The sequence below is a fragment of the Balaenoptera acutorostrata genome, chromosome 3 (genome assembly GCF_949987535.1).
Source record: "Balaenoptera acutorostrata chromosome 3, mBalAcu1.1, whole genome shotgun sequence".
Classification (NCBI taxonomy): domain Eukaryota; kingdom Metazoa; phylum Chordata; class Mammalia; order Artiodactyla; family Balaenopteridae; genus Balaenoptera; species Balaenoptera acutorostrata.
This window is the reverse complement of record NC_080066.1, coordinates 131256974-131271463: the sequence shown is the minus strand read 5'-3', so window position 1 is coordinate 131271463 and position 14490 is coordinate 131256974. Positions and strand designations below refer to the sequence as shown.

Here is a 14490-nt window from a genome sequence, read left to right as displayed (position 1 = left end):
GCAATAGATGAGGAAGTGGCTGCAGAATTAGAGCTGTGAGACATTTTAATATCTGTAAAATTTATATACAGAGAAATGTAAATGTTGGTTCTCTGTAAGTTCCTACTGACTAGAGCACATGTGGTCAGGTATATAATATACCCAATTTGTACTGTTCTTTCTCTTTATAACTCATATTTTCTTCCTCTTTTTATAACTCCTTAATTCTCTTTTGTTTTTGTTTTATCTGTGGCTAACCTGTACCTAGAACTCTGTGGTTGGAACTAGCAGAGAAGGGTGCAGTTCTCTGCCTGAGATAGTGTGTGAAGGTAGAACATTCTTTCAATGAATTTCATGGCATGGAGACATCTCATTAAACTCCTTGTTCATGTAATCATTTCTACTACTATGACAGTTAATAAATACTTAAGAGCCAATATTCATTTTCATTTTGCTTTAATTTTGGAATATATCTGTTTACATTTACATCAGGATTTTCCTTAGTATTTAAAGACGTGTGTGAAGAAAATCATCCCACTGATATAAAATCAGGGGATCATAATTCTCCATATTCTTTATTCTTAAAAATAAAGTGGTGAGGGGCTTCCCTAGTGGCACAGTGGTTAAGAATCTGCCTGCCAATGCAGGGGACACGGGTTCGAGCCCTGGGCTGGGAGGATCCCACATGCCGCAGAGCAACTAAGCCCCTGAGCCACAACTACTGAGCCTGCGCGTCTAGAGCCTGTGCTCCGCAACGGGAGAGGCCGCGACGGTGAGAGGCCCGCGCACCGCGATGAAGAGTGGCCCCCGCTCGCCGCAACTGGAGAAAGCCCTCGCACAGAAACGAAGACCCAACACAAGCATAAATAAATAAATAAATAAATTTATTAAAAAAATAAAGTGGTGGGTTTTCTAAATCTATAACTAGAAATATTTCAAAATGGGTAACACCCCACCTCAGAAATTTAGATTTAAGGAAATGGATAGTGGCTCTGAAGTTTCATGATAACATTTAATTATAGATGTGTCTTAGAGGGCCTTTTCCCCTTCTCACATGCCTGGGGGTGCTTCTTCTTGAGTTTAGTACTTGGTCATATTTGTTGCATGTCTTCCATTGAGCTCTGTGTCTGCTGAATGTGTTGACAGATGTGAAGTGGCATGCTTCACTAGCCAAATGCAGTGCCTTCTCCTTTCCCTCGCCCCAACTTTGATTGGCATGAGATACACATACCATTTCCTCATTGTCTTGAATAAATACTTTCATTCCATGTACTTCAATTCCCAGATGTTCTGGGGTATTACCTTATGCCCCAGAATTTCCTGTCTGATAAACTAAGATAGTTTAAAATAATTTGAGATGCAAGATGAGAGTCTTCAAAACAAATTGCTAACTTGGAAAAAATGTAGTCATTGAACATACGCTCTTAAGAATCTTTATGAATGGTAAGTGGCAAAACTCTAAAGCATAACCTCTTTCTCCCCTTTGCCTATTCCAACCCTGTTTGTTTTTTTTTAAAGAGGGATAATTAAATGTTCTAGTGTAAGAAGAAAAAAGGAGAATTCAGACATATGTACATCATGTACCTTATGTCTTATAGTCACTTAAGAATGAGGAAGTACAGTTTAAGTCTAAAACTTTTAAGGCTTGATTATTCATTAAATGTATTATCTCCTAAGCAAAATGATTCTTTATTCTTACTCAGGATAATGTGCTGCTTGTTTTCAAGTTACCAGTGAGTCTGAGAGGCCATTAATGAATTCATAGACTTCATTACTCTCTGCTTGCCACTTTCAAGGGCAACTCTCTGATTGAAGGCACTGCAGCTGACCAGGGCTTTGCCCTTATCCTCTAGATGCAGCACCTGAGGTCCACTGTGATGCTTAGCCCATCCCCTCATGCTTGGGATCTGCAGCTGCTCCAGCAGCAAGCCTGTCCAATGGTTCCCAGGGAGCAATTTCTGCAGCTTCAATACCAGCTGCTACAGCCAGAAAGGATAAACCAGTGCCTGCAGGAGGAACTTGAAAACAGGACTTCTGAAATCAACACACCACAGGTATGAGGATCTTTTTCTAATAGTAAACTCAGATCATCTAATTTAATTTTACCTGCTTATTTGAAAGTTATACCAGTTCACATGTGGGGATGAAGAACCTAAATCTTTTGTCAGACAGTTACACCTTACCTGAATTACAAATCCACAGAACTGCAGTGATGTTTGGGTTTTGGTTTTTGCAGTGCTGCTTTTGAGCTCTCAGCTTCTAAGCTAGGTAATTAAGTGTTCTGGGTCTCCTTTGCACATTTGTAATCGATGATGAAGTCTCAGGATCACTTGAGCATATTGCACAATTGACCTAACATTCTTGTCTAATGCCAAAGATATTACAGAATTCAAGTGCAACTCTAGGATATGTATTACTAACAAAGCTTCCTGGGTTTTCTTGTACCAGAGGAGTATAGCCTGCTGAGTTCCATGGAATTCACAAATGGGGACTTTTCGCAACTAATAAAGTAGAATATGTCATCAGTGGCTTTTTTAGTTGACATAGTTCACTTATTTTTTTAATGATCTAGTTTGAAAAACTCTATTTTTAAGAAAATAAAGATCTTCTTCCCCTTCCCTTTGAATTAGCATTATCCCAGCTCACTACCAGACACAATCTTACATTACCTAGGTTTTTAAATAGTTATTTCTCTTTAGTGCTTCATTCATGATTCTCCTCTTTCAGAAGTCTCTTGACCCTTTGGTCTTGCCCATTTATTCATAATTAGAAATAAAATTAAAAATACTCCTTAGTTTGTAGAATTCTAAATTAGTTTGTTCTAGTTTGGATGCTCTTCTTCTGTTTTCAAATACCTTGCTTTTCAGTTGACGTTTGACAAGGAATTTCCCACCTCTCTTTCTGTAATCCCCTCACCGTGGCTTTGCAAAGTCACATTAGCACCATAATTATACATTGGAGCAACTTGGTTTTCTTCTCCTACTAGTATATATCTATGCTTTTGCATGATGTACTTCTGTCATCTATTCTTTCTAACGAAGGCTTAAAATCCATGTTTTTGGAAGCTTCCTACATTCAATTTCCAAATACTAAAATTTAATTCCAGAATTAAAATTGTGATGGTGGGTATTGGACAGATGCTTCAACTCTTCATTATAGAAATGAATTATAAAACTTGACCTCAGTTTTTAATGGACATTTTAAACCAAATGATTAGACTAAGATCCTACTCATTGCTCTCTCATATGCACTATTTTCAAAGCATGCTCTTCCCAACCCACCCACCAATGTTTAATCCTTTTACTTCAATTATTTGAGGATTATATAGACAAAATTTGTTAAGACTTTTGCACTTAAAAAAAAAAAAAAAAGAATTCCTCCAGATGGCAGGGTGGACTGCTTATTGTTCTCACTAGAATGCCATTGCAGGCTCTCCTGTTTCTGGTAACTCAGCTGACACTAATTTTAAGAATACAGAATGCTATTAGAATCTGCACGTTGTCTCTGTGTGTGGAGTGATGTGATTTCTTCTGCCTTGTGTTGCTTCGCTTGCGTATGTAGTATTGATGTTTGCTTTTAAAAATTGTTTGCATTATAAATGTGTGAATTTAGACTCCCCCTAAAAACATAATCTTGACATCAGGGTGAAGTGTACCACTTGCCTTCTTTCTCTAGGCCTTGCTACCGGAGCAGCGAGCAGTGCATGCAGATTCCTACAGAAGGATTGGGCACCTGTGAACACTGGGCTGTTATTGATGGCATTTCTTACCATGGCAGATACTCAAATGCACACACCCACACACACCACACAAACAGAGACATAAGCTGAGAAATGTTTTGGAATCAAGTGCTCTTTTAAGTTTATTATTATTATTGTTGTTAAGCCTTTGCAGTATTATGTTTCCTATTTATGTAGAAATGACAGATTTTTGTGAATCAAATTCACAAATTTCAGCTTGTTATACATAATTATTTATACGATTTAAAGAGTGTGGACTTGAGATTCTTGAAAGGATGTATTCTATATATTTTCTCATTCCATATGTTGTAACTATTTTTAACAAAAGGTACTACTTTTATATGTGAAATTTGAAGAAAATCAGGGTTATTTATACTGTTTTATATAAGATGTATAATACTTTTTTGACAGGAAAAAGGAAATTTTTGATGAAATAAAATAAATTTTAAATATATGACTGCTTTTGTTTTTCCTGTTTCCCCACTCTTTTGCCATGCCCCGTGTTCTTTGAATTAATTATCTGGGATTTTTTTTGGTTTGTTTAGCTTTTTTTTTTTCTTTTAAGGCAAGTGGAAATCTGGCATTTTCCATTTATGTTTGAACTTTAAAAAGCCATTATAACTTTTAAAATATAGGATTTTAGATGTTCTTAAGACCTGGTTTCTTGAAATTTCTGCATTAGTCTTTTGCCTACTACAATTTTTCTCTTCAAATTAGTCTCATGGCGTAGTTGTTTCTTTTATGCTTGAATAAATGCTATTATTTAATATCCAAACAAATGTTGGCTTGCAAGTCACATTTGGTCATTCTTTTTGTGCTTTTTAAAGGACACCTTTTGGGGAATATTTTTAAGGACAGGTTATGCCATCAGCCACTAATACCTGAGTCTTGCTTAAACATTTGAAGAACCTTTTAAAATCTGAAATTCTTTATGTGAAAATTTTGGTGGACTGGGAGAAAGGGCTGTCAGTTGCACTCTAAGTCTTGTTCCAGGTCCCTCTGCGCTCCAAAACCCACACACTCCTTAATCCATCACTCTTGTATGAGGAGAGAAGGCTTCTCCTTCTCTCCTCATACAAGAGTGATGGATTAAGGAGTTGTGTGGGTTTTGAAAAAGCAGTCCTTTTTCTGCCCTATTGTTTTGTCTAGGAGTTTTTTATGGGGAGATTTTCAATTTTCAATCTGTTCTAATGATAAACCCATCCTCCAATTCAGATATGTGCTTCACATTGACAAGTCAAATTAGGAAACCAGTAACCAGAATAACTAGCAGGAAGAGGCTATTAGAAACACTAACAAACACCCTCACAGTAATCAATCAGCCATTTCAAAGGAAAAACAGACACATATTGCAAGCTAATTGGAAATGTTAGGTGATCCTGAATAAACTCAGTTTTTGATTATTTTGTTGTTGAGAGGCCCACAGTATTGCAAAGACCCAAATCACAGATGAAAGGTTGAGAACCATCTTTTAATTTACTTTGGATACCTATTTTACTATAATAAGTACACACAGATCTTAAATTATGGGTTTTAAGAATTTTGCTTTATCTCAGGGGAAGATGGTAACACAGGTAAGATTCTTTTTTTGCCTTTGATTCTTTCTCTAATAGGGTTACTTTTCTAACATGTGCAACCCATGCAGTGTTCAGAGCTCCCATTTCATCAGAAATCCACCCTTCCTGTTCAAAGGCAAACATTTGCTGTCCTTTCTCTAGGCATTTTATGGGGAAAATTAACTATTAGTGCTTTTGTGTGGCATGATTTTCAAATGATAATACAATTTTTTTTCTTTCCTTCAGGGAAACCAGGAACACCTGGTAACTGTCATGGAGGAGCGAATGATGGAAGTTGAACAAAAATTGAAACTGGTGAAAAGGCTTCTTCAGGAGAAAGTGAATCAGCTCAAAGAACAAGTGAGCCTCCCAGGTCATCTCTACCCACCCACCTCACATTCAACTTTAACTCCAGTTTTACATTCCTCTATTGCTATTAACTTGTTAACTTTTGTTGTCTAATAAAAGCAGATTCTATTATAAATGTTTAGAAGAATTTAGGAGTCACTCTTTCCCATACCACTTCAAAAATATGAATTCTGTATTCTACATTGTTTTTTTCCAAAGTTCTTTTGAGTCATATGTTTGTCTACAATTTAAAAAATGTATATTTGCTAGCAGTGACTCTCATGGACCTAAAGCATTTCTAATGAGGTTCAATTCAAATTGAATTTTTATAGATGTTTTTTTTCCCCAGAGAGGAAATATTCCTATTTAAATAAAAAGAAATTTTATATTGGTAAAAAATTGGGGGATAATAAGTGTAACTTTAGCTTTCCGGTTTGCAACAGCTGTGACAGCTTCAAAAACAACCTTATGGCTATAACCAGACCCCAAAAGGTTGTGTTTTGAATTAGAATCTGGACTCTTGAATTCAGGACCACTAAGTAGCCTGATCCTTTTTTCCTGCTGGTGGCAGGTGTGGCCTCAGTGCTTAGAAATTATTTGTGCATCCACTGAAGAGACATACAAGAAGGACTACTTTCTAGGAAAGTTTTATAACTTCTCTGGAATCTGAGATTGAGACAAACTGTGGCGGGAGTGGGAAGGTGGAAATTGCCCAACCTGGTTTTTCAGATATATAAAATCCAAGAAGAATAATTCCAAGGGAAAGTCTTAATGCAGAGGTAGACAGGAACTTTCCTTAGCCCTATATCTTAATACACAGAATGGAGAGAAAGAGAAAGTCCTGTATTTACATTTATTGATTCAATCCTTTAATCATTTATTCAACACATAGTTACTACATGCCAGGTTCTGTTCTAAGCACTAGAAATACAGCAATGAACAAAACAAAATCCTGCCTATATGGAGTGTAGTTCACTTACTACAGCTACTAGTGTAGTTCACAGTACTAAGCATTTGGCCAGATAGCAGTTTCAAAAATAAAGAAAATGTGTAACATGGGGTGTGGTCATCTACAAACACTGGCATTAACCGTTCATCCTGTCCTGGGAGAAGAAAAAGAAATGAGAGATAGGGAAGAGCAGACAGTAAAGGGTCTTAGTGCTAAGCCACAGAGTTTGAATTTCATTCTATAGTAGATAAGAGTCATCAAGGTGTTTTTTAATGGCAGGAAAGGAGGAAAGGTTGTATAAAAACAGTTCGATAGAAAGTATGTTAGTATTATGTTAAACTTGCCAGTCACTTAGGTTCTGGGCTTCAGTGTGATAGTCTTTATCATTGCCCTTTGAAATGCTATTATTTAAATTAATTAGCCACTCCTTAGTTTTCTTTATTCCCTTAAACCTTGATACTTGTAGATGCCCTGCCTGAAACTGGGTGTAAAATGAGGAGTTAAAGGTATAATGAGGGAAAGGAGATTATAAGATATTAACTAACAGGAGCAATAATAAAATTATCCTAAGGCTGCTGACAAGTTTTCCCACCCTAACCAAGACTATATATTCTAACCATAAAGATTAGAATATCTCTTCTAGACAAGGTTTTATACAGAGGAAGAGTTAAGGAAAAGTAACTGCCAAATCTTATCTCTTTATTTTAAAATTTGGCTCATGTATTATAACAATCAGTAGGTTGTATGTGGTTATGAATGGGAAACTCAGGCACCTATTGTTAATAACAGTTAAACACAGTTCACACCCTCAGAAATTTAAGTTATAAAAGTATTTTGATATTTTTAGAGAATGAATAAAGAAATAATACCTCATTTATTAGGTTGAAAAATACCTTCATTTTTGAGCCCTCAAATATCAATTTGTTCTTTTTATTAGTGACTTCTACAAACGTATTATGCAAAGAAACAGCCTGGAATAAGTGGATTTGCTCTACTTGTATCCCTGGTGCCAGGTCTGATGTTAAAGCTGTATTGTAAAATGAAATAATATAATTGATAGAAGCCATTTGCCTTTATAAACAACTGTCCTATGTCAGACCTTAAATTTAAAAGAATTACAGAAATGGAGTCAAGATGTTTCTGGTTCTGTTTCTAGCTCTGCAAGAATACTAAAGCAGATGAGATGGTGAAGGATTTGTATGTGGAAAATGCCCAGTTGTTGAAAGCTCTGGAAATAACTGAACAGCGACAAAAAACAGCAGAGAAGAAAAATTACCTCCTAGAGGAGAAGATTGCCAGCCTCAGTAATATAGTCAGGAATCTGACACCAGCACCATTGACTTCTACACCTCCCTTAAGGTCATAGCCAAGCCAAAGGATAAACACTCATAGTTGTGCACTTTACTGAAATGGATGGAGCATTTCAGTATGTTCTCTCAATTGTTGTTTTTTTGTGGGTTTTTGTTGTTTTTTTTTTTAAACTTTAATCGCTTAAAGTTAAGCCCAACGTAAAACTTCCAGCAACAGAATTAAAATCTCCATTCATTGTAATTAGTTTTTCTAAATAGACTGTAATGGAAGTTGCAAACAAATACATATTTCAGTTTGAATTATTCCCAAGCTTCGACTTTTTAAAAATATTCTAATAGCCACCAAGAAGGTGATATGAAAACAACTCAAGAATCTTAAAACCCCAGTTTTGAATGAGTTTTTGAAAATTACTATTATGTATAAGTTTATATGTAAATTGCAGATATTTAAAAGTTGAGAAATTATTAGCTGGCTGTTTTGATCTTTATTTTATAACCAAATGTATGTCTTCTCATACATTTACATATGAAAAAGTCATTCCGTTTCTAATAGTTCTGGTTTTTTTGAATTAATTGTTAGACTTTGTTTGGTAAGAGAAGCTGGTCTTAATAACCACTGAGGTCAGAAATGCCAGAGTCCATAGAACTCTACCTTCTAACACCTATGACAGTATTACCACTCTTTATGTATTACAGATATAAAACTCATTTACTCAACTGCACTGTTAACTAATGTTAAAACTTTACCTTCTTTAAACAGTCTTTTTCTTTTTTTTTTCCTTCTTAGAAGTTTCATTTGGGAGCTTGTCTTCTAAGAAATGGATAAAGCCACATTCTTAAAGCATTTGAACTATAGGGTAAGCACTGAACAAACTGCTTTGGAGTAAACAGCTACTCCTAGAAGAGAGAGAAGCAAACCATGTGGGTTTTTCTCTCTCTAAAGTCTTGGATTTCATGAACTTATATTTGGGGTTGCCTCAAGAACTCAGGGAACAATACTTTAAGATGTCTTCCTGAAATACTGTAGGGCCTCTTTAAGAATTTGAAATGTATAAACCATGTGACCTTATTTATTTGTCATATATTTACAGCCATAGTGGGATTTTTATTTCTACATTTTTAGTGAATTTCATTTTCTGGAAAAAGGCCTTGATTTTAGAGTTAAAAACCTCTTCTAACATATGGAAGAGTTATTGTTTGCTTGTTTGTATAATATAGGTCAAAATTTCCATGCTTCCTATTTCTCTGCACCTCAAATCTGATCATAAGAATTTCTTATTGTGATAAGCATTCGCATGCCATCTGAGGTAAAGGAGTGCCAAATAGGGTTTTTCCATTCAGTCTCAAGACTAGAACATTATAGAACAGTAAACATTTTGAATAACTTTTTTCCCCAGGTAAAATTTCTGCTTCTAGCCTACTTCAGCCAGGAGTTGGTTGGTAAAGAACTTACTATGTGTGGGACACAAACAGAGCTCATCACAGCCACCAATTTGTTTTTGTGGAAGAGTAATTAGATCAGAAAAATTCACTTTGATATATTCCAGGAAAGCCAAGCCCATCAATTTATAAGAGGTATCACAGCAAAATCAAACACTGCCTTATGGGCAGGAACAAAAGATGAAGCAAACTGCTTAAGAAGCCACGTCAGAAACTCAATATCAACAAAATAATTTGCATTAAGGAACTTTAGAGTTCCTTGGGCCTAACCGTATACTATTAGTCCTACCTGCCAACACAGGAGTCCTTGCTACAAGAGCCCTGACAAGGCAAGGTCATTTGTGGGACTGGGAGTTCACGCTTCAGAAGCAGACCTTTTCACTTTTGAACAGCTCTATTATCAGAAATTCCTGATTTTCCCTTGGAAAACAATTAATTTTAATCCTTCCCTATAATTATACTTCAAAACATTTGATATCTGCTGTCATGCCTCCCCTAATCATTTTTCTCCAGTGCAAACATTACTAGTAAACTCAACTACTTGTATGGCATTGACTTTAACACTTAAAACTGTGGATAGGCCTAGGTTAAGGTCATAAATAAACTAAGCACCTGTGGTGTATTTATGTGATATGCTTTAAGTTATTCAAGGTTTTTGCCATCAGAACTGAACACCAAGCATATTTCTCAAATAGATGGCTTACCATATGATCACATATGTTGTATTTTTTATCTTTATTTTTTACATTATGAAAAGTATAGGTTAATTTGTTTCTTATAAATCTGTATGTGTATATAAAGTGTTGTACAATGAATGTAAATATGACTTCTGGAAAATTTTAGACTACATTTAGAATCCCTTTATCTAAAATCAAAATGCTGCTCAAATGAAAGTTAATTTAACTAACACCTCGGTGCTTACTTCTTGCTTCACTGCACTCATAAAATTGGAAAAAAGATCAATACAAGAAATATATAGTTACCTTAAATTATATATTTGTGCAGCAGATTATTTTTGTAGACTAGAGTGGGAATTTAACTGGCAATTTATAATATAGCTTACAGCTTTTAAAAGGCCTTTTAAAGAGATTAAATGTAAACTATTAAATGTTTAGATTTTGCTTTCAGACTTTATAATAGAACTCTTTACAGTCACCTTATATATCTTATAGGCATTTAACTCCTCATTTATTAAAAGTACTGGTTGTTAAATTCTCTTGATTTCTTAAGAACAGTTATTTAAATTAGTCTTAGGAGATGGGATCTTCATTTCAAGGAAAGAGAATCAAGTTTGCCTTTGTGATAATGTTACCCTTAGAAAAGGAAAGTGTGGATAATAAAACCTACATTGTTCTATTTTGCTTTCTTCTGCTTTTTAGAAGCCTGAGCTGTTAAGTTCAAATTTGTGAAGGGAGAGAAGTAGAAGAGGAGGGGTAGAACCAATCACAGTATTTATTTTTCTAAAACTTAATAAACCCAGATTTTTAAAAACTATTTTAAATGTGAATTCTTCCCAGAAGCTTCAAATGCATTGTTTATATATTTAACCTTAAACATAAGTAGATCACAGTCATAGGCTTTCAAGGTTTATGAGGAGTTCTTACAGGTCTAGTATTTCGATAATGTACCAATACCCAGGGCAGGTATTATGATGAGGAACTTTTGTTTTTTTAAGAATGAATAAGACTTTATGGTGGACTTTCACGTGTGAAAATGAATTTTTTATTTTTGTGATTTCTTTTTTTCTGAGTAAAGGAAAAGAGAAATGTGTTGCTATTGTCAGCATCTTAAAGGTAGTCTGACTCAAGGCAAGGCTAAGTGCTTCGTGATAGTATTAAGCAAGTCTTGTTTTGAACGGATTACCTAATGACTCACTAGAATGATATAAATTATACAAGTATTGCCAAAACTAAGTCAAAACCTAATAACCAAAGCATTCCTTATTTAAAACTTATTCACTATATCATGTTTGGACCTATTCGAACATCTCAGCCCTGTAAAACAGTTTTGGTTTTATGACATATGGATAGTGGTTTAATAATAAATCCAAGTTAGCTTTTTGTTTCTCAGCTTTTTTTGAATGATATACATTAAATCTATTCTTATTGGAAGACATTATCACAGCATGATTGAAGGGAACATTGGTTTTATAAAGGAAAACCCGAGTTCATCAATAGCCATCACTAGGATTCTTTTCATATAAAGATTAATGCTTATGTGTTTATATCGACTTTGTATATTTCATCTTAGCCATTCTATCCTATAAAGATTTTACCATGAGCTTAAAATGTAAATAAATAATTTTGCGAATATGGCTCTTTTTTTCTATACACCTTGAACTTTTATAAACAGTTTCAGTATGTTTATCATTGGTTTTTTAGAGTGAAAGCATCAAAACATTGCACTAAACATATTTTATAAATGCAAAATCTCTGGAGCATTCACTCCAGACCTACTGAATTAGAGTCTACATTAAAAAAAAAAAATCCCCAAATTATTTGTATGTGATTTAGAGCACTGGGACTCCATTTCTGTCACAGAATTGATGACTTTCACACCAGCCAGTTTGAGATCCCTGTACCCTGTGGTGGTTCATAATTTACTTCTAAAATCCTGACAAACTCAGGTGAGGCCCTGCTTGGGATTTTGGGTGCTTCAGAGGTGGCTTTATTTCACTTTGCCATATTTATGGGTGACTCAGACTTTTTTAGTTGAGCTACTTGTAAATGATGAGATATATGCAACTATTGGTATAAAAGTTAACCTAAAAGCACATTAAGTTAATATGCTGAGTATTGAAATTTAGAATGGAAATATTGGCCAAACTAGACCTATCTCACAAGGCTTGTTTTATTTGCAAAGCTTTTATACCAATCTCACACTGCCTTTATGAGGCAATAACTAATATTAACCCCATTTTACAGATGAGAAAACTGAAACTTAGCAAAGTTATGACTTACTCAAGGCCACACAGCCAGCTAAGTAGGGGACTCAGGACTCACTAAGCAGGTTTGTCTGTATTAATATGTTGCAACAGGTATCCATTTCTCTTTCCGGCAAACAACATTTAATTGGTGCGACTGAATACTTACCTCGTGTACTGCACTCTAAAGAAAAATATAAAAAATTCTTGGTTTTCTGTTTACAGACTTGGGTAGAGTAGTAAGATTTATGCACAAGAAAAAATTAGAAAAAATTACATCAATACAGAAGACAATCAAGTTTTATTGATGGACTCAGTGCTATAGGCACTAAGATATGGAATATTAGTGCCCTCAGGTATTTTAATACAGGAAATGGGGAAAGTTCTTAACCTAGCATTAAGTACAATTCTGCACTTATTTGAGATTAGTGTAACCTGTTTGTTTTGTAGTCTCTTTTATTCATTTTGCATTGAAAAAGTCTTATTTTTCTAATATATACCTGATATACATTTTCCCATAATAATGGTCAAATTTTGTCCAAAAGATCAGAATTTTGACCTAATGCAAAATGTCTATAATCTGTAAAGTTAAATTTAATATAGTTAATATGTTATAAGTCACAAAATTGTTTATTCTTTGTTTGGTTTTGCCTCATTTGCAATCAGGAAAAATGGCTAATTTTGACAAATAGACATGTTAAAAAAATTAAAACTTCAAAAAAGAAACTATAAACTGAATCAGTGAAATGTTATAAATTAAAGAGTAGGTAACAATGTAAAAATAGAGCTGGAAACCCTTAGGTTAAGATAATATTTAATTATGAGAAATGATTTCATGACATGTGCTTTACTAGTTAAGGCAAAGTAAACAACTCTGAACAGTCCGTATGGCCCAGATGAGCATTTACCAGTCATTTTTCTTTCCTGTTTGAGTATCTGTCTTTAAGATCTTAAGCAATAAATAAGCATTAGAATATGGATGGTAGATTAGAAAACAGTATTGTATCAATGTTGATTTACTTAAGTCTATAAGTACTGTGTTTATGTAAGAGTATATTCTAAGGAAATACACACTGAAGTATTCAGGGATATGTAACTAATGTATGCAAATTATTCTCAAATGATTCATAACAAAATTACAGAAAGGTATAAACAAATCAATGAAGCAAAATGTTTTAAAAAATAGGTAATGGGTATGCAAGCATTATTTGCATTATTCTTGCAATCTTAAGTTTGAAATTATTTCTAAATAAAGCATTTAAAATGTTATAGATAGAAATTTACTAAGTGTGGTACTAGGCACTTAACTTTACCTTCCTTACCCTCATAGCAATTCTGAAGAGTAGACGGTATTTCAATGGTACAGAAGAGGAAACTGACTAGAAACCATTTATGGCAGCCTATCCGCATGCCTGTGGTCTATTATGAAAAGTTCAGCATAATCAAACATTTTTCCTATTTCCCTGGCATGTAGAAAATGGGGAAACAGGGGAAACTGAGGCAGTTGGCAGAAGAGGTAAATGCCAAAAGGAAGCGTTAAGGGGGCACATAAGGAACAGGAGGGGCTGTTAAGCAAATGTATCCCACACACACACGCAAATGACAGTCATGAAGCAACACCTAAAGGTCCAGTGGGGGCTCAGGATATCTCTAGTATACACTGCCCCCTCCTCTATCTCTACACCTGATAGCACACAAGTATTTTTCCTGAGGTAAGAGACACTTTATCCATGTCTTTTACTCTTGCTACCTTAGGAAGAATTTGACAAAGAAACAGAAACCTGTTCTGACTAGTCTACGTAAAAGGGGATTAACTATAAGGAATTATATTTGGTTCATGGAAACAAAGGGCAGGAAATACAGACTTCATGAGGCATTAAAACAAAGACCTTTGGTGCTCTTCCCTACTCTCCCCCTCCTTCTCTATCTCTACTTCTCATCACTTGGTCTCATGTTTTTCATTCTCTGCACCTGTTTGTTGAGGCTGGCGGGGTGGGGGGTGGAGTTGTTTGTATTTCCTGCTTTACCTCACTTTCTTGTTTAAGTGCCAAATGGAGTCCAACAATTACTTCCAAGTCACAGTTCCAAATTCTCAAGGAATCTGATTGACCATGCATAGTCTTTCCATAATCCAATCAACTATGGCCAGCAAGGGTCATGGTCTTGGGGCACAAGCTGCAGAGGCCACCACATCACAGAGAATACTGTCACAGATAAGGGGTTGGAGCAGTTAGTGAGGGAAATTT

General features: G+C 35.0%; 1 protein-coding gene across 15 annotated transcripts in view; it reads left to right on the top strand.

Annotated features, from left to right (window-relative positions):
* The window catches only part of NIN (ninein), a 114186-nt gene extending 102555 nt beyond the window's left edge, over positions 1-11631 (top strand). For 8 of the 15 annotated variants that reach the window (XM_057542433.1, XM_057542436.1, XM_057542422.1 and 5 more), the window contains 4 exons: positions 1833-2033; positions 5521-5634; positions 7728-7930; positions 8669-11631. In XM_057542433.1, coding sequence (XP_057398416.1) covers positions 1833-2033; positions 5521-5634; positions 7728-7930; positions 8669-8696 — 546 coding nt within the window. In that variant the 3' untranslated portion in view covers positions 8697-11631. Of the gene's footprint in view, positions 1-1832; positions 2034-3654; positions 4140-5520; positions 5635-7727 lie in introns of those variants that run through there. The other 7 variants (XM_057542431.1, XM_057542426.1, XM_057542423.1 and 4 more) reach the window with 3 other exon arrangements.
* The last annotated feature ends 2859 nt before the right edge of the window (positions 11632-14490 follow it).